Source organism: Mobula birostris, chromosome 16 (genome assembly GCF_030028105.1).
Source record: "Mobula birostris isolate sMobBir1 chromosome 16, sMobBir1.hap1, whole genome shotgun sequence".
NCBI classification, from domain to species: domain Eukaryota; kingdom Metazoa; phylum Chordata; class Chondrichthyes; order Myliobatiformes; family Myliobatidae; genus Mobula; species Mobula birostris.
The window spans coordinates 73886279-73905216 of NC_092385.1; the positions used below are offsets into that span (position 1 = coordinate 73886279).

Here is an 18938-nt window from a genome sequence, read left to right on the forward strand (position 1 = left end):
GGTGTAAAATGGACAGGGATAGAGGGAGGGGATGGTGTAAAATGGACATGGATAGAGGGAGGGGATGGTGTAAAATGGACAAGGAGATGGAGGGAGGGGATGGTGTAAAATGGACAGGGATAGAGGGAGGGGATGGTGTAAAATGGACAGGGATACAGGGAGAGGATGGTGTAAAATGGACAGGGATAGAGGGAGGGGATGGTGTAAAATGGACAGGGATAGAGGGAGGGGATGGTGTAAAATGGACAGGGATAGAGAGAGGGGATGGTGTAAAATAGACAAGGAGATGGAGGGAGGGGATGGTGTAAAATGGACAGGGATAGAGGGAGGGGATGGTGTAAAATGGACAGGGATAGAGGGAGGGGATGGTGTAAAATGGACAGGGATAGAGGGAGGGGATGGTGTAAAATAGACAAGGAGATGGAGGGAGGGGATGGTGTAAAATGGACAGGGATAGAGGGAGGGGATGGTGTAAAATGGACAGGGATAGAGGGAGGGGATGGTGTAAAATGGACAGGGATAGAGGGAGGGGATGGTGTAAAATGGACAGGGATAGAGGGAGGGGATGGTGTAAAATGGACAGGGATAGAGGGAGGGGATGGTGTAAAATGGACAGGGATAGAGGGAGGGGATGGTGTATAATGGACAGGGATAGAGGGAGGGGATGGTGTAAAATGGACAGGGATAGAGGGAGGGGATGGTGTAAAATGGACAGGGATAGAGGGAGGGGATGGTGTAAAATGGACAGGGATAGAGGGAGGGGATGGTGTAAAATGGACAGGGATAGAGGGAGGGGATGGTGTAAAATGGACAGGGATAGAGGGAGGGGATGGTGTAAAATGGACAGGGATAGAGGGAGGGGATGGTGTATAATGTTCAGGGATGGAGGGAGAGGATGGTGTAAAATGGACAAGGATAGAGGGAGGGGATGGTGTAAAATGGACAGGGATAGAGGGAGGGGATGGTGTAAAATGGACAAGGAGATGGAGGGAGGGGATGGTGTAAAATGGACAGGGATAGAGGGAGGGGATGGTGTAAAATGGACAGGGATGGAGGGAGGGGATGGTGTAAATTGGACAGGGATAGAGGGAGGGGATGGTGTAAAATGGACAAGGAGATGGAGGGAGGGGATGGTGTAAAATGGACAGGGATAGAGGGAGGGGATGGTGTATAATGGACAGGGATGGAGGCAGGGGATGGTGTAAAATGGACAGGGATAGAGGGAGGGGATGGTGTAAAATGGACAAGGAGATAGAGGGAGAGGATGGTGTAAAATGGACAGGGATAGAGGGAGGGAATGGTGTATAATGGACAGGGATGGAGGCAGGGGATGGTGTAAAATGGACAGGGATCGAGGGAGGGGATGGTGTAAAATGGACAAGGAGATGGAGGGAGGGGATGGTGTAAAATAGACAAGGAGATCGAGGGAGGGGATCGTGTAAAATGGACAGGGATAGAGGGAGGGGATGGTGTATAATGGACAGGGCTGGAGGGAGGGGATGGTGTAAAATGGACAAGGAGATGGAGGGAGGGGATGGTGTAAAATGGACAGGGATGGAGGGAGGGGATGGTGTAAAATGGACAGGGATAGAGGGAGGGGATGGTGTAAAATGGACAGGGATCGAGGGAGGGGATGGTGTAAAATGGACAAGGAGATGGAGGGAGGGGATGGTGTAAAATAGACAAGGAGATGGAGGGAGGAGATCGTGTAAAATGGACAGGGATAGAGGGAGGGGATGGTGTATAATGGACAGGGCTGGAGGGAGGGGATGGTGTAAAATGGACAGGGATAGAGGGAGAGGATGGTGTAAAATGGACAGGGATAGAGGGAGGGGATGGTGTAAAATGGACAGGGATGGAGGGAGGGGATGGTGTAAAATGGACAAGGAGATGGAGGGAGGGGATGGTGTAAAATGGACAGGGATAGAGGGAGGGGATGGTGTAAAATGGACAGGGATAGAGGGAGGGGATGGTGTAAAATGGACAGGGATAGAGGGAGGGGATGGTGTAAAATGGACAGGGATGGGGGGATGGTGTAAAATGGACAGGGATGGGGGGATGGTGTAAAATGGACAGGAATAGAGGGAGGGGATGGTGTAAAATGGACAGGGATAGAGGGAGGGGATGGTGTAAAATGGACAGGGACAGAGGGAGGGGATGGTGTAAAATGGACAGGGATCGAGGGAGGGGATGGTGTAAAATGGACAGGGATAGAGGGAGGGGATGGTGTAAAATGGACAGGGATGGAGGGAGGGGATGGTGTAAAATGGACAGGGAGATGGAGGGAGGGGATGGTGTAAAATGGACAAGGAGATGGAGGGAGGGGATGGTGTAAAATGGACAGGGATAGAGGGAGGGGATGGTGTATAATGGACAGGGATGGAGGGAGGGGATGGTGTAAAATGGACAGGGATAGAGGGAGGGGTTGGTGTAAAATGGACAAGGAGATGGAGGGAGGGGTTGGTGTAAAATGGACAAGGAGATGGAGGGAGGGGATGGTGTAAAATGGACAGGGATAGAGGAAGGGGTGGTGTAAAATGGACAAGGAGATGGAGGGAGGGGATAGTGTAAAATGGACAGGGATAGAGGGAGGGGATGGTGTAAAATGGACAGGGATAGAGGGAGGGGATGGTGTAAAATGGACAGGGATAGAGGGAGGGGATGGTGTAAAATGGACAGGGATAGAGGGAGGGGATGGTGTAAAATGGACAGGGATAGAGGGAGGGGATGGTGTAAAATGGACAGGGATAGAGGGAGGGGATGGTGTAAAATGGACAGGGATAGAGGGAGGGGATGGTGTAAAATGGACAGGGATAGAGGGAGGAGATGGTGTAAAATGGACAGGGATAGAGGGAGGGGATGGTGTAAAATGGACAGGGATAGAGGGAGGGGATGGTGTAAAATGGACAGGGATAGAGGGAGGGGATGGTGTAAAATGGACAGGGATAGAGGGAGGGGATGGTGTAAAATGGACAAGGAGATGGAGGGAGGGGATGGTGTAAAATGGACAGGGATAGAGGGAGGGGATGGTGTAAAATGGACAGGGATGGAGGGAGGGGATGGTGTAAAATGGACAGGGATAGAGGGAGGGGATGGTGTATAATGGACAGGGATGGAGGCAGGGGATGGTGTAAAATGGACAGGGATAGAGGGAGGGGATGGTGTAAAATGGACAAGGAGATAGAGGGAGAGGATGGTGTAAAATGGACAGGGATAGAGGGAGGGGATGGTGTATAATGGACAGGGATGGAGGCAGGGGATGGTGTAAAATGGACAGGGATCGAGGGAGGGGATGGTGTAAAATGGACAAGGAGATGGAGGGAGGGGATGGTGTAAAATAGACAAGGAGATGGAGGGAGGGGATCGTGTAAAATGGACAGGGATAGAGGGAGGGGATGGTGTATAATGGACAGGGCTGGAGGGAGGAGATGGTGTAAAATGGACATGGAGGGAGGGGATGGTGTAAAATGGACAGGGATGGAGGGAGGGGATGGTGTAAAATGGACAGGGATAGAGGGAGGGGATGGTGTAAAATGGACAGGGATCGGGGGAGGGGATGGTGTAAAATGGACAAGGAGATGGAGAGAGGGGATGGTGTAAAATAGACAAGGAGATGGAGGGAGGGGATGGTGTAAAATGGACAGGGATAGAGGGAGGGGATGGTGTATAATGGACAGGGCTGGAGGGAGGGGATGGTGTAAAATGGACAGGGATAGAGGGAGGGGATGGTGTAAAATGGACAGGGATAGAGGGAGGGGATGGTGTAAAATGGACAGGGATAGAGGGAGGGGATGGTGTAAAATGGACAGGGATAGAGGGAGGGGATGGTGTAAAATGGACAGGGATAGAGGGAGGGGATGGTGTATAATGGACAGGGATAGAGGGAGGGGATGGTGTAAAATGGACAGGGATAGAGGGAGGGGATGGTGTAAAATGGACAGGGAGATGGAGGGAGGGGATGGTGTAAAATGGACAGGGATAGAGGGAGGGGATGGTGTAAAATGGACAGGGATAGAGGGAGGGGATGGTGTAAAATGGACAGGGATAGAGGGAGGGGATGGTGTAAAATGGACAGGGATAGAGGGAGGGGATGGTGTATAATGTTCAGGGATGGAGGGAGGGGATGGTGTAAAATGGACAAGGATAGAGGGAGGGGATGGTGTAAAATGGACAGGGATAGAGGGAGGGGATGGTGTAAAATGGACAAGGAGATGGAGGGAGGGGATGGTGTAAAATGGACAGGGATAGAGGGAGGGGATGGTGTAAAATGGACAGGGATGGAGGGAGGGGATGGTGTAAATTGGACAGGGATAGAGGGAGGGGATGGTGTAAAATGGACAAGGAGATGGCGGGAGGGGATGGTGTAAAATGGACAGGGATAGAGGGAGGGGATGGTGTATAATGGACAGGGATGGAGGCAGGGGATGGTGTAAAATGGACAGGGATAGAGGGAGGGGATGGTGTAAAATGAACAAGGAGATAGAGGGAGAGGATGGTGTAAAATGGACAGGGATAGAGGGAGGGGATGGTGTATAATGGACAGGGATGGAGGCAGGGGATGGTGTAAAATGGACAGGGATCGAGGGAGGGGATGGTGTAAAATGGACAAGGAGATGGAGGGAGGGGATGGTGTAAAATAGACAAGGAGATGGAGGGAGGGGATCGTGTAAAATGGACAGGGATAGAGGGAGGGGATGGTGTATAATGGACAGGGCTGGAGGGAGGGGATGGTGTAAAATGGACAGGGATGGAGGGAGGGGATGGTGTAAAATGGACAGGGATAGAGGGAGGGGATGGTGTAAAATGGACAGGGATCGAGGGAGGGGATGGTGTAAAATGGACAAGGAGATGGAGGGAGGGGATGGTGTAAAATAGACAAGGAGATGGAGGGAGGGGATCGTGTAAAATGGACAGGGATAGAGGGAGGGGATGGTGTATAATGGACAGGGCTGGAGGGAGGGGATGGTGTAAAATGGACAGGGATAGAGGGAGAGGATGGTCTAAAATGGACAGGGATAGAGGGAGGGGATGGTGTAAAATGGACAGGGATGGAGGGAGGGGATGGTGTAAAATGGACAAGGAGATGGAGGGAGGGGATGGTGTAAAATGGACAGGGATAGAGGGAGGGGATGGTGTAAAATGGACAGGGATAGAGGGAGGGGATGGTGTAAAATGGACAGGGATAGAGGGAGGGGATGGTGTAAAATGGACAGGGATGGGGGGATGGTGTAAAATGGACAGGAATAGAGGGAGGGGATGGTGTAAAATGGACAGGGATAGAGGGAGGGGATGGTGTAAAATGGACAGGGATAGAGGGAGGGGATGGTGTAAAATGGACAGGGATAGAGGGAGGGGATGGTGTAAAATGGACAGGGATGGAGGGAGGGGATGGTGTAAAATGGACAGGGATAGAGGGAGGGGATGGTGTAAAATGGACAGGGATGGAGGGAGGGGATGGTGTAAAATGGACAGGGAGATGGAGGGAGGGGATGGTGTAAAATGGACAAGGAGATGGAGGGAGGGGATGGTGTAAAATGGACAGGGATAGAGGGAGGGGATGGTGTATAATGGACAGGGATGGAGGGAGGGGATGGTGTAAAATGGACAGGGATAGAGGGAGGGGTTGGTGTAAAATGGACAAGGAGATGGAGGGAGGGGTTGGTGTAAAATGGACAAGGAGATGGAGGGAGGGGATGGTGTAAAATGGACAGGGATAGAGGAAGGGGTGGTGTAAAATGGACAAGGAGATGGAGGGAGGGGATGGTGTAAAATAGACAGGGATAGAGGGAGGGAATGGTGTAAAATGGACAAAGATGGAGGAAAGGGATGGGGTAAAATGGACAGAGACGTAGGGAGCAGATGGTGTAAAGTGGGCAGAGACAGAGGAAGGAAATGGTGAAAAATGGCCGGTGATGAAAATGGGTTGAGAGATGCAGGGAGGGGATGGTGCAAAATGGACATGGAGATGGAGGGAGGGGATGGTGCAAAATGGACGTGGAGATGGAACGAGGGGATCTTACAAAATGGACATGGAAACACAGAAACGGAAAACCTACAGCACAATACAGGCCCTTTGGCCCACAATGCTGTGCCGAACATGTACTTACTTAGAAATTACATGAGATTACCCACAGCCCTTCATTTTTCTAAGCTCCATGTACCGATCCAGGAGTCTCTAAAAAGATCTTTTCGTATCCGCCTCCACCACCATCGCAAGCAGCCCATTCCACGCACTCACCACTCTCTGCGTAAAAAACTCACATCTCCTCTGAATCTGCTTCTAAGCACCTTAAAACTGTGCCCCCTCGTGCTAGCCATTTCAGCCCTGGGAAAAAGCCTCTGGCTATCCACATGATCAATCCCTCTCATCATCTTATACACCTCTATCAGGTCACCTCTCATCCTCCGTCGCTCCAAGGAGAAAAGGCCTAGTTCACTCAACCTATTCTCATAAGGCATGCTCCCAAATCCAGGCCAGCTCCTTGTAAATCCCTTCTCTATCCTTTCTATAGTTTCCACATCCTTCATATAGTGAGGCGACAAGAACTGAGCGGAGTACTCCAAGTGGGGTCTGACCAGGGTCCTATATAGCTGTAACATTACCTCTCGGCTCTTAAACTCAATCCCACGGTTGATGAAGGCCAATGCACCGTATGCCTTCTCAACCACACATTCAACCTGCACAGCAGCTTTGTGTGTCCAATGGAGTTGGACCCTAAGATCCCTCTGATCGTCCACACTGTCAAGAGTCTTACCAATAATACTATAATCTGCCGTCATATTTGACCTACCAAAATGAACCACCTCACACTTATCTGTAAAAATTGTTGGTGAACGCAGCAGGCCAGGCAGCATCTCTAGGAAGAGGTACAGTCGACGTTTCGGGCTGAGACCCTTCATCAGGACTAACTGAAAGAACAGCTAGTAAGAGATATGAAAGTGGGAGGAGGAGGGGGAGATTGAGAATGATAGGAGAAGACAGGAGGGGGAGGGATGGAGCCAGGAGCTGGACAGTTGATTGGCAAAAGGGATATGAGAGGATCAGGGGACAGGAGGCCCAGGGAGAAAGAAAAGGGGGAGGGGGGGAAAAAACAGAGGATGGGCAGGGGGTGTAGTGAGGGGGACAGAGGGAGAAAAAGGAGAGAGATAAAAAGAATGTGTGTATAAAAATAAATAACAGATGGGGTACGAGGGGGAGGTGGGGCAGTAGCGGAAGTTTGAGAAGTCAATGTTCATGCCATCAGGTTGGAGGCTACCCAGACGGAATATAAGGTTCTCAAACTTCCACTAGCATGAACACTGACTTCTCAAACTTCCGCTAACCTTATATTCTGTCTGGGTAGACTCCAATCTGATGGCACGAACATTGACTTCTCAAACTTCCGCTAATGCCCCACCTCCCCCTCAAAGGGTCTCAGCCTGAAACGTCGACTGTACCTCTCCCTAGAGATGCTGCCTGGTCTGTTGCGTTCACCAGCAACGTTTATGTGTGTTGCTTGAAATTCCAGCATCTGCAGATTTCCTCATGTTCACACTTATCTGGGTTGAACACCATCTGCCACTTCTCAGTCCAGTTTTGCAACCTATTGATATCCCGCTGTAATCTCTGATAGCCCTCCACACTATCCACAACACCCTTAACCTTTGTGTCATCAGCGAATTTACCCACCCATTCCTCCACTTCCTGATCCAAGTCATTTATAAAAATCACGAAGCGAAGGGGTCCCAGAACAGATCCCTCAGGCACACCACTAGTCACAAACTCCATGCAGAATATAATCCGTCTACAACCACTCTTTGCCTTCTGTGAGCAAGTCAATTCTGGATCCACAAAGCAAGGTCCCCTTAGATCCCATGCCTCCTTACTTTTTCAATAAGCCTTGCATGGGGTACCTTATCGAATGCCTTGTTGAAATCCATATACACTACATCTACTGATCTACCCGCATCAATGTGTTTAGTCACATCTTCATAAAAGCCATGCTGACTATTCCTAATCATATTATGCCTCTCCAAATCTTCATAAATCCTGCCTCTCAGGATCTTTTTCATCCACTTACCAACCACTGAAGTAAGACTCACTAGTCTATAATTTTCTGCGCCATCTCCATTCTCTTTCTTGAATAAGGGAACAACATTTGCAACCCTCCAAACCTCTGGAACCTCTCCTGTCTCCATTGATCATGCAAAGTTCATCATCAGAGGCTCAGCAATTTCCTCTCTCGCCTCCCACCGTATATATCGTCCAATCCCGGATACTTATCCAACTTGATGGTTTCCAAAAGTTCTAGCACATCCTCTTTTTTAATGTCTATATGCTCAATCTTTTCAGTCTGCTGCAAATCATCCCTACAATCACCAAGATCCTTTTCTATAGTGAATACTGAAGCAAGGTATTCATTAAGTACATGAGCTGTCTCCTCTGGTTCCATACACACTTTTCCACTGTCATACTTGATTGGTCCTATTCTCTCACATCTTATCCTTTTGCTCTTCACATACTTGTAGAATGCCTTGGGGTTTTCCTTAATCCTGTCCGCCAAGGCCTTCTCATGGCTCCTTCTGACTCTCCTAATTTCATTCTTAAGCTCCTTCCATAAGCTTTTCTTTTCTTCTTTACTAGATTTACAACAGCCTTTGTACACCATGGTTCCTGCACCCTACCATCCGTTCCTTGTCTCATTAGAACATAGCTACGCAGAACTCCACGCAAATATTCCCTGAACATTTGCCACATTTCTGCTGTATACTTCCCTAAGGACATCTGTTCCCAATTTATGCTTCCAAGTTCCTGTCTGAGAGCTTCATATTTCCCCTTATTCCAATTAAATGCTTTCCTAACTTGCCCGTTCCTATCCCTCTCCAATGCTATGGTAAAGGAGATAGAATTGTGATCACTATCTCCAAAATGCTCTTCCACTGAGAGACCTGACACCTGCCCAGGTTCACTTCTCAATACCAGATCAAGTACAGTCTCTCCTCTTGTAGGCTTATCTACATATTGTGTCAGGAAATCTTCCTGAACACACCTAACAAACTCCACCCCATCTAAACCCCTCACTCTAGGGAGATGTCAATCGATATTTGGAAAATTAAAATCTCCCACCATGACAACCCTGTTATTATTACATCTTTCCAGAATCTGTCTCCCTAACTGCTCCTCAATGCCCCTGTTACTATTGGGTGGTCTATAAAAAACACCCAGTACAGTTATTGACCCTTTCCTGTTTCTAACTTCCACCCATAGAGTCTCCGTGGACAACCCCTCCATGACGTCCACCTTTTCTGCAGCCGTGACACTATCTCTGATCAACAGTGCCACACCCCCACTTCTTTTGCCTCCCTCCCTGTCCTTTCTGAAACATCTATAGCCTGGGACTCTGAGTCACCATTCCTGCCCCTGAACCATTCAAGTCTCTGTAATGGCCACAACATCATAGCTCCAAGAACTGATCCATGCTCTAAGCTCATCTGCTTTATTCATGATGCATCTGGCATTAAAATAGACACATCTCAAACCATCTGTCTGAGCGCATCCCTTCTCCATCACTTGCCTATCCTCCTTCTCACACTGTCTGCAAGCTTTCTCTATCTGAGCCAACAGTCCCTTCATCCACCTCTTCAGTTCGGTTCCCACCCCCTAGCAATTCTAGTTTAAACTCTCCCTCAATACCCTTAGCAAACCTCCCTGCCAGAATATTGGTCCCCCTTGGATTCAAGTGCAACGTGTCCTTTTTGTACAGGTCACGCCTGCCCCAAGAGAGGTCCCAATGATCCAGAAATCTGAATCCCTGCCCCCTGCTCCAATCCCTCAACCATGCATTTATCCTCCACCTTACTCTATTCCTGCACTCACTGTTACGTGGCACAGACAGTAATCCTGAGATTACTACCTTTGAGGTCCTGCTTCTTAACTTCCTTCCTAACTCCCTGTAGTTTGTTTTCAGGACCTCTTCCCTTTTCCTACCTATGTTATTGGTACCGATATGTACCATGACTCTAGCTGTTCACCTTCCCACTTCAGGATATCATGGATGCAATCAGAAACATCCCGGACCCTGGCACCTGGGAGGCAAACTACCATCCGTGTTTCTTTCCTGCGTCCACAGAATCGCCTGTCTGACACCCTAACTATAGAATCTCCTAACCCTAACTATAGAATCCCCTATTACTGCTGCCTTCTTCCTTTCCCTACCCTTCTGAGCCAAAGGGTCAGACCCTGTGCCAGAGGCATGGCCACTGTTGCTTCCCCCGGGTAGGTTGTCCCCCACAACAGTACTACTTATTGTTAAGGAGTATCTGCCTCCTGCCCTTCCCCCTCCTGACTGCTACCCACTTATCTGTCTCCCAAGGCCTCGGTGTCACTACTTGCCTATAGCTCTTCTCTATCATCTAGCTGCAGCTCCAGTTCCCTAACCCAGTCCCTAAAGAGTTGCAGCTCGACACACCTGGCACAGATGTGGCATTCCAGGAGGAATGCCACATCTAGTACAAAACACCAGCCTCACAGACATACTTCCTGTTTCTATTCTTCACAAATAACCTACCTGGCCTTGACCCGTTATCACCAAAGCCCCGTTGAACCATAGACCTCCTACACTATCTCCCTCTACTCCGTCGCCCGCTCCCTCCATGGAGATGGAGGGAGGGGATAATGTAAATTAGATGTACCTGTGGAGGTATGGAGATTGTGTAAATGGACAGAGATGCAGGGAGAATATAGTGTATAATGGGTGGGGATGGTGTAAAATGGACAGAAATGGAGGGAGGGGTTCGTGTAAAATGCACATAGAGATGGAGGGAGGAAATGGTGTACAATGGACGTAGAGATGGAGGGACAGGATGGTGTAAAATGAACATGGAGATGGAGGAGTGGATGCTGTAAAGTGGATGTAGAGGTGGAGGAGGGGGTGCTGCAAAATGGACATAGAGATGGAGGAAGGAGATGGTGTAAAATGTGCGTGGAGATGGAAGGAGCTGATGTTGCAAAATGGACATGGAGACAAAGGGAGGTGATGCTGTAAAATGAACATAGTGGTGGAGGGAGGAGGATAATGTAAAATGGACGGAGAGATGGAGGGAGGGGATGGTGTAAAATGAGAGGGAATGCTGTAAAAGAGTTGTAGAGATGGAGGGAGGGGCTGGTATAAAATAGATGCAGCAATGGAGGGAGGGGAAGGTGTAAAATGGGCATGGAGATCGAGGGAGGGGATGGTTTAAAATGGACAGAGATGGAGGAAAGGGATGGTGCTAAATGGACAGAGATGGAGGGAGATGCTGTAAAATGGACATAGATGGAGGAATGGATAGTATAAAATGGGCAGAGACGGAGGGAGGAGGTAGAGTAAAATGGGCGGGCACAGTGTAAAATGGATGGAGAGTTGTAGGAAGGGCATGGTGTAAGATGAATGTAGAGATGGAGGAGGGGATGGTGTAAAATGGGACACAGAGGAGGGGTTGGTGTAAAATGGACTTGGAGATAGAAGAAGGGGACGATGCAAACTAGACATGGCATTGGTGGGAGGGAATGTTGTAAAATGAACATAGAGTTGGAGGGAGGGGGATGGTATAAAATGGACAAGAAGATGGAGGGGCGGGATGGCGTAAAATGAACACAGAGATGGAGGAGGGGATTGTGTAAAATAGACGTGGAGATGGAGGAGGGGATGGTGCAAACTGGGCATGGTATTGGTGGAAGGGAATATTGTAAAATGAACCTGGTCAGGTGTCAGGTCTCTCAGTGGGTGAGCATTTTGGAGATAGTGATCATAATTCTATCTCCTTTACAATAGCATTGGAGAGAGATAGGAACCGACAAGTTAGAAAAGCACTTAATTGGAGAAAGGGGAATTATGAGGCTATCAGGCAGGAACTTGGAAGCTTAACTTGGGAACAGATGTTCTCAGGGAAAAGTACAGAAGAAATGTGGCAAATATTCAGGGGATATTTGTGTGGAGTTCCGCATAGGTACATTCCAATGAGATAGGGATGTTATGGTAGGGTACAGGAACCGCGGTGTACAAAGGCTATAGTAAACCTAGTCAAAAAGAAAAGAAAAGCTTACCAATGGTTCAGAGCTAGGTAATGTTAGAGATCTAGAAGATTATAAGGCTAACAGGAAGGAGTTTAAGAAGGAAGTTAGGAGAGCAAGAAGGGGCCATGAGAAGGCCTTGGCAGGCAGGATTACGGAAAACCCAAAGGCATTCCTACAAGTATGTGAAGAGCAAGAGGATAAGACGTGAACAAATAAGACCTATCAAGTGTGACAGTGGGAAAGTGTGTATGGAACCGGAGGAAATAGCAGAAGTACTTAATGAATATTTTACTTCAGAATTCACTATGGAAAAGGATCTTGGTGATTGTAGTGATGACTTGCAGCAGACTGAACAGCTTGAGCATGTAGATATTAAGAAAGATGTGCTGGAGCTTTTGGAAAGCATCAAGTTGGATAGGTCGCCAGGACGGATGAGATGTACCTCAGGCTACTGTGGGAGGCAAGGGAGGAGATTGCTGAGCCTCTGTCAATGATCTTTGCATCATCAATGGGGTCGGAAGAGGTTCCGGAGGATTAGAGGGTTGCGGATGTTGTTCCCTTATTCAAGAAAGGGAGTAGAGATAGCCCAGGAAATTATGGATCAGTGAGTCTTACCTCAGTGGTTGGTAAGCTGATGGAGAAGATCCTGAAAGGCAGGATTTATGAACATTTGGAGAGGTATAATATGATTAGGAATAGTCAGCACGGCTTTATCAAGGGCAGGTCGTGCCTTACGAGCCTGATAGAATTTTTTGAGGATGTGACTAAACACGTTGATGAAGGGAGAGCAGTAGATGTAGTGTATATGGATTTCAGCAAGACACTTGATAAGGTACCCCATGCAAGGCTTACTGAGAAAGTAAGGAGGCATGGGATCCAAGGGGACATTGCTTTGTGGATCCAGAACTGGCTTGCCCACAGAAGGCAAAGAGTGGTTATGGACAGGTCATATTCTGCATGGAGGTCGGTGACCAGTGGTGTGCCTCAGGGATCTGTTCTGGGACCCTTACTCTTCGTGATTTTTTATAAATGACCTGGATGAGGAAGTAGAGGGATGGGTTAGTAAGTTTGCTGATGACACAAAGGTTGGACGTGGCAGATGGAGTTCAACCTCGATAAGTGTGAAGTGGTTCATTTTGGTAGGTCAAATATGATGGCAGAATATAGTATTAATGGTAAGACTCTTGGCAGTGTGGAGGATCAGAGGAATCTTGGGGTCCAAGTCCACAGGATGCTCAAAGCAGCTGCGCAGGTTGGCTCTGTGGTTGGGAGGGTGTACGGTGTATTGGCCTTCATCAATCGTGGAATTCAATTTAGGAGCCAAGAGGTAATGTTGCAGCTATATAGGACCATGGCCAGACCCCACTTGGAGTCCTGTGCTCAGTTCTGGTTGCCTCACTACAGTAAGGATGTAGAAAGGGTGCAGAGGAGATTTACAAAGATGTTGCCTGAATTGGGGAGCATGCCTTATGAGAATAGGTTGAGTGAACTCGGCCTTTTCTCCTTGGAGCGACGGAGGATGAGGTGACCTGATAGAGGTGTATAAGATGATGAGAGGCATTGATCGTGTGGATAGTCAGAGGCTTTTTCCCAGGGCTGAAATGGCTGCCACAAGAGGGCACAGGTTTAAGGTGCTTGGGAATAGGTACAGAGGAAATGTCAGGGGTAAGTTGTGTTTTTTTTAACGCCGAGATAGGTGAGTACATGGAATGGGCTGCCAGTAACGGTGGCGGAGGCAGATATGATAGGGTATTTAAACAGACTTTTGGACAGGTACATTGAGCTTAGAAATATAGAGGGTTATGGGTAACCCTAGTAATTTCTAAGGTAGGGCCATGTTCGGCACAACTTTGTGGGCTGAAGGGCCTGTATTGAGCTGTAGGTTTTCTATGTTTCTAAAATGGATGTACAGATGGAGGGAGGGGATGGTGACCTGCTGCGTTCACCAGCAACTTTTATGTGTGTTGCTTGAATTTCCAGCATCTGCAGAATTCCTGTTGTTTGCGTATAGATGGAGGGAAGGGATAGTGTAAAATGGACGTAGAGATGGAGGGAGGGGATGGTGTAAAATGGACATCGAGGAGGGGATGGTGTAAACTTGACGAGGAGATGGAAGGAGGGCAATTTGCAAAATGAACATAGAGGGAGGGTATGGTGTACAATAGATGTACAGATGGAGGGACGGGATGGTGTAAAATGAACGCAAAGATGGAGGGAAGGGATGGTGTAAAATAGGCATGGAGATCAAGAGAAGGGATGATTTAAAATGGACTGAGATGGAGGAAAGGGATGGGGCTGAATGGACAGAGATGGAGGGAGAGATGGTGTAAAATGGACACAGAGGGAGGGGATGTTGTAAAATTGGACAAAGATTAAGCGAGAGGATGGTGTAAAATGGACAGAGAAGGAGGGGATGTTGCAAAATGGATGTGGAGACAGAAGAGGGGGTGGTCCAACATGGATATGGAGATGGAGGGATCAGATAGTGAAAAATGGACAGAGATGGTGGGAGGGGATGGTTTAAAACAAACGTGGAGATGATGGGAGGGGATGGTTTAAAACAAACGTGGAGATGGTGGGAGGGGATGGTGTAAAATAAACACGGAGATGGAGGAGGGGAAGGTGTAAAGTGGACATAGAGATGAAGCAGGGTATGGTATAAAGTGGACGTGGAGACGGAGGTCGGGATGGTGTAAAATGGACAAGAAGATGGAGGAGGTGATAATGTAAAATGGACTTGGAGAAGGAAGGAGGGATGGTGGAAAATGGACATGGAGGGAGGGGATGGCGTAAAATGGACAGAGATGGAGGAAGGGATGTTGTAAAATGGATGTGGAGATGTAAGAGGGGATGTTGCAAAATGGACAAGGAGATGGAGGGAAGGGATGGTGTAAAATGGACATGGAGAAGCAGGAGGGATGATGTAAAATGGACAGCGATGGAGGGGATGGTATAAAACCGATGGATTCAGAGGTGTCTATTTTAATGCAAGGAGTATTAGGAACAAAGCAGATGAGCTTAGATCGTGGATCAGTACTTAGAGCCATGATGTTGGGGAAATTTTAATTTCCCAAATATCCATTGGCATCTCCCTAGAACGAAGGGTTTAGATGGGGTGGAGTTTGTTAGGTGTGTTCAGGAAGGTTTCCTGACACAATATGTAGATAAGCCTACAAGAGAAGAGTCTGTACTTGATCTGGTATTGGGAAATTAACCTGGTCAGGTGTCAGATTTCTCAGTGGGAGAACTTTTTGGAGATAGTGTTCATAATTCTATCTCCTTTACCGTAGCATTGGAGAGGGATAGGAACAGAGAAGTTAGGCGAGTGTTTAATTGGAGTATGGGGAAATATGAGGCTATCAGGCCGGAACTTGGAAGCATAAATTGGGAATAGATGTTCTCAGGGAAATGTACGGAAGAAATGTGACAAATGTTCAGGAGATATTTGTGTGTAAGTTCTACATAGGTACATTCCAATGAAACAGGGTAAGGATGGTAGGGTCCAGGAACCGTGGTGTACAAAGGCTGTTGTAAATCTCATCAAGAAGAAAAGAAAAGCTTACAAAAGGTTAAAAAAAAACTAGGTAATGATAGCGATCTAGAAGATTATAAGGCTAGCAGGAAGGAGCTTAGGAATGAAATTAGGAAAGCCAGAAGGGGCCATGAGAAGGCCTTGGTGAGTAGGATTCAGGAAAACCCCAAAGCATTCTACAAGTATGTGAAGAGTAGGAAGATAGGACATGAGAGGATAGGACCAATCAAGTGTGACAGTGGAAAAGAGTGTATGGAACCAGAGGAGACAGTGCATGTACTGAGTGAATACTTCAGAAGTGGCAGATGGTGCCCAAACCAGATGTGTGAGGTGGCTCATTTTGGTAGGTCAAATATGATAGCAATTATAGTATTGATGGTAAGACTCTTGACAGTGAGGAGGATCAGAGGGATCTTGGGATCCAAGTCCATAGGGCACACAAAGCTGCTGCGCAGGCTGACTCTGTGGTTAAGCAGGCATACGGTGTATTGGCCTTCATCAACCATGGGATAGAGTTTTAAGAGCTGAGAGGTAATGTTACAGCTATATAGGACCCTGGTCAGACCCAGGGAGTTCTGGAGTCTGTGGAGTTCTGCGCTCAGTTCTTATCGCCTCATGACATGAAGGATGTGGAAACTATAGTAAGGGTGCAGAGGAGATTTACAAGAATGTTTCCTGGATTGGGGAGCATGCCTTATGAGAATAGGTTGAGTGAACTTGGCCTTTTCTCCTTGGAGCGGCGGAGGATGAGAAATGACCTGATAGAGGTGTATAAGATGATGAGAGGTGTTAATCATGTGAATAGTCAGAGGCTTTGTCCACAGGGCTGAAATGGCTAACACAAGAGGGCACAGTTTTAAGGTGCTTGAAAGTAGGTACAGGGGAGATATCAGGAGTAAGTGTTTTTTTTTCCACACAGAGTGGTGAGTGCGTGGAATGGGATGCCGGCAATGGTGGCAGAGGCGAATACAGTAGGGACTCCTGGATAGGTACATGGAACTTAGAAAAATAGAGGGCTAAGGGTAACACTAGGTAATTTCTAAGGTAAGGACATGTTCGGCACAGCTTTGTGGGCTGAAGGGCCTGTATTGTGCTGTAGGCTTTCTATGTTTCTAAAATGGACAGAGACGGAGGGAGTAGATGTTGTACAATGGGCGGGGATGGTGTTAAATGGATGTAGAGATAAGTTGGAATAGTGTAAAATGGATGTGGAGATGGAGGAGGGGATGGTGCAAAATGGACAGAGATGGAGCGCGGGGATGGTGTATAATGGACAGAGACGGAGGAGGGGATGGTGTATAATGGAGAGACGGAGGAGGGGATGGTGTATAATGGAGAGACGGAGGAGGGGATGGTGTATAATGGAGAGACGGAGGAGGGGATGGTGTATAATGGAGAGACGGAGGAGGGGATGGTGTATAATGGAGAGACGGAGGAGGGGATGGGGTATAATGGAGAGACGGAGGAGGGGATGGTGTATAATGGAGAGACGGAGGAGGGGATGGTGTATAATGGAGAGACGGAGGAGGGGATGGGGTATAATGGAGAGACGGAGGAGGGGATGGGGTATAATGGAGAGACGGAGGAGGGGATGGTGTATAATGGAGAGACGGAGGAGGGGATGGGGTATAATGGAGAGACGGAGGAGGGGATGGGGTACAATGGAGAGACGGAGGAGGGGATGGGGTACAATGGAGAGACGGAGGAGGGGATGGGGTATAATGGACAGAGACGGAGGAGGGGATGGGGTATAATGGACAGAGACGGAGGAGGGGATGGTGTATAATGGAGAGACGGAGGAGGGGATGGTGTATAATGGAGAGACGGAGGAGGGGATGGGGTATAATGGAGAGACGGAGGAGGGGATGGGGTATAATGGAGAGACGGAGGAGGGGATGGGGTATAATGGAGAGACGGAGGAGGGGATGGTGTATAATGGAGAGACGGAGGAGGGGATGGTGTATAATGGAGAGACGGAGGAGGGGATGGGGTATAATGGAGAGACGGAGGAGGGGATGGTGTATAATGGACAGAGGTGGAAGAGGGGATGGTGTATAATGGAGAGACGGAGGAGGGGATGGGGTATAATGGACAGAGATGGAAGAGGGGATGGTGTATAATGGACAGAGATGGAAGAGGGGATGGTGTATAATGGAGAGACGGAGGAGGGGATGGTGTATAATGGAGAGACGGAGGAGGGGATGGGGTATAATGGAGAGACGGAGGAGGGGATGGGGTATAATGGAGAGACGGAGGAGGGGATGGGGTATAATGGAGAGACGGAGGAGGGGATGGGGTATAATGGAGAGACGGAGGAGGGGATGGTGTATAATGGACAGAGACGGAAGAGGGGATGGTGTATAATGGACAGAGACGGAGGAGGGGATGGTGTATAATGGAGAGACGGAGGAGGGGATGGGGTATAATGGAGAGACGGAGGAGGGGATGGGGTATAATGGAGAGACGGAGGAGGGGATGGTGTATAATGGAGAGACGGAGGAGGGGATGGGGTATAATGGAGAGACGGAGGAGGGGATGGTGTATAATGGAGAGACGGAGGAGGGGATGGTGTATAATGGAGAGACGGAGGAGGGGATGGGGTATAATGGAGAGACAGAGGAGGGGATGGGGTATAATGGAGAGACGGAGGAGGGGATGGGGTATAATGGAGAGACGGAGGAGGGGATGGGGTATAATGGAGAGACGGAGGAGGGGATGGGGTATAATGGAGAGACGGAGGAGGGGATGGTGTATAATGGAGAGACGGAGGAGGGGATGGGGTATAATGGAGAGACGGAGGAGGGGATGGTGTATAATGGAGAGACGGAGGAGGGGATGGGGTATAATGGAGAGACGGAGGAGGGGATGGGGTATAATGGAGAGACGGAGGAGGGGATGGGGTATAATGGAGAGACGGAGGAGGGGATGGTGTATAATGGAGAGACGGAGGAGGGGATGGGGTATAATGGAGAGACGGAGGAGGGGATGGGGTATAATGGAGAGACGGAGGAGGGGATGGTGTATAATGGACAGAGACGGAGGAGGGGATGGTGTATAATGGACAGAGACGGAGGAGGGGATGGGGTATAATGGAGAGACGGAGGAGGGGATGGGGTATAATGGACAGAGATGGAAGAGGGGATGGGGTATAATGGAGAGACGGAGGAGGGGATGGTGTATAATGGACAGAGATGGAAGAGGGGATGGTGTATAATGGACAGACGGAGGAGGGGATGGTGTATAATGAACAGACGGAGGAGGGGATGGGGTATAATGGAGAGACGGAGGAGGGGATGGTGTATAATGGAGAGACAGAGGAGGGGATGGGGTATAATGGAGAGACGGAGGAGGGGATGGTGTATAATGGAGAGA

At 48.7% G+C, this 18938-nt stretch overlaps 1 protein-coding gene across 2 annotated transcripts in view; it reads right to left on the minus strand.

Annotated features, from left to right (window-relative positions):
- tma7 (translation machinery associated 7 homolog) overlaps positions 1–18938 on the minus strand; it is a 47071-nt gene that overhangs the window by 26384 nt on the left and 1749 nt on the right. Inside the window, exon 1 of one of the 2 annotated variants that reach the window (XM_072280142.1) lies at positions 6792–6915. The exons of the other annotated variant lie outside the window; for it this stretch is intronic. Within the exon in view, the coding sequence (XP_072136243.1) occupies positions 6792–6900 (109 nt within the window). The 5' untranslated portion in view covers positions 6901–6915. Of the gene's footprint in view, positions 1–6791; positions 6916–18938 lie in introns of those variants that run through there. 2 annotated transcript variants of the gene reach the window in all.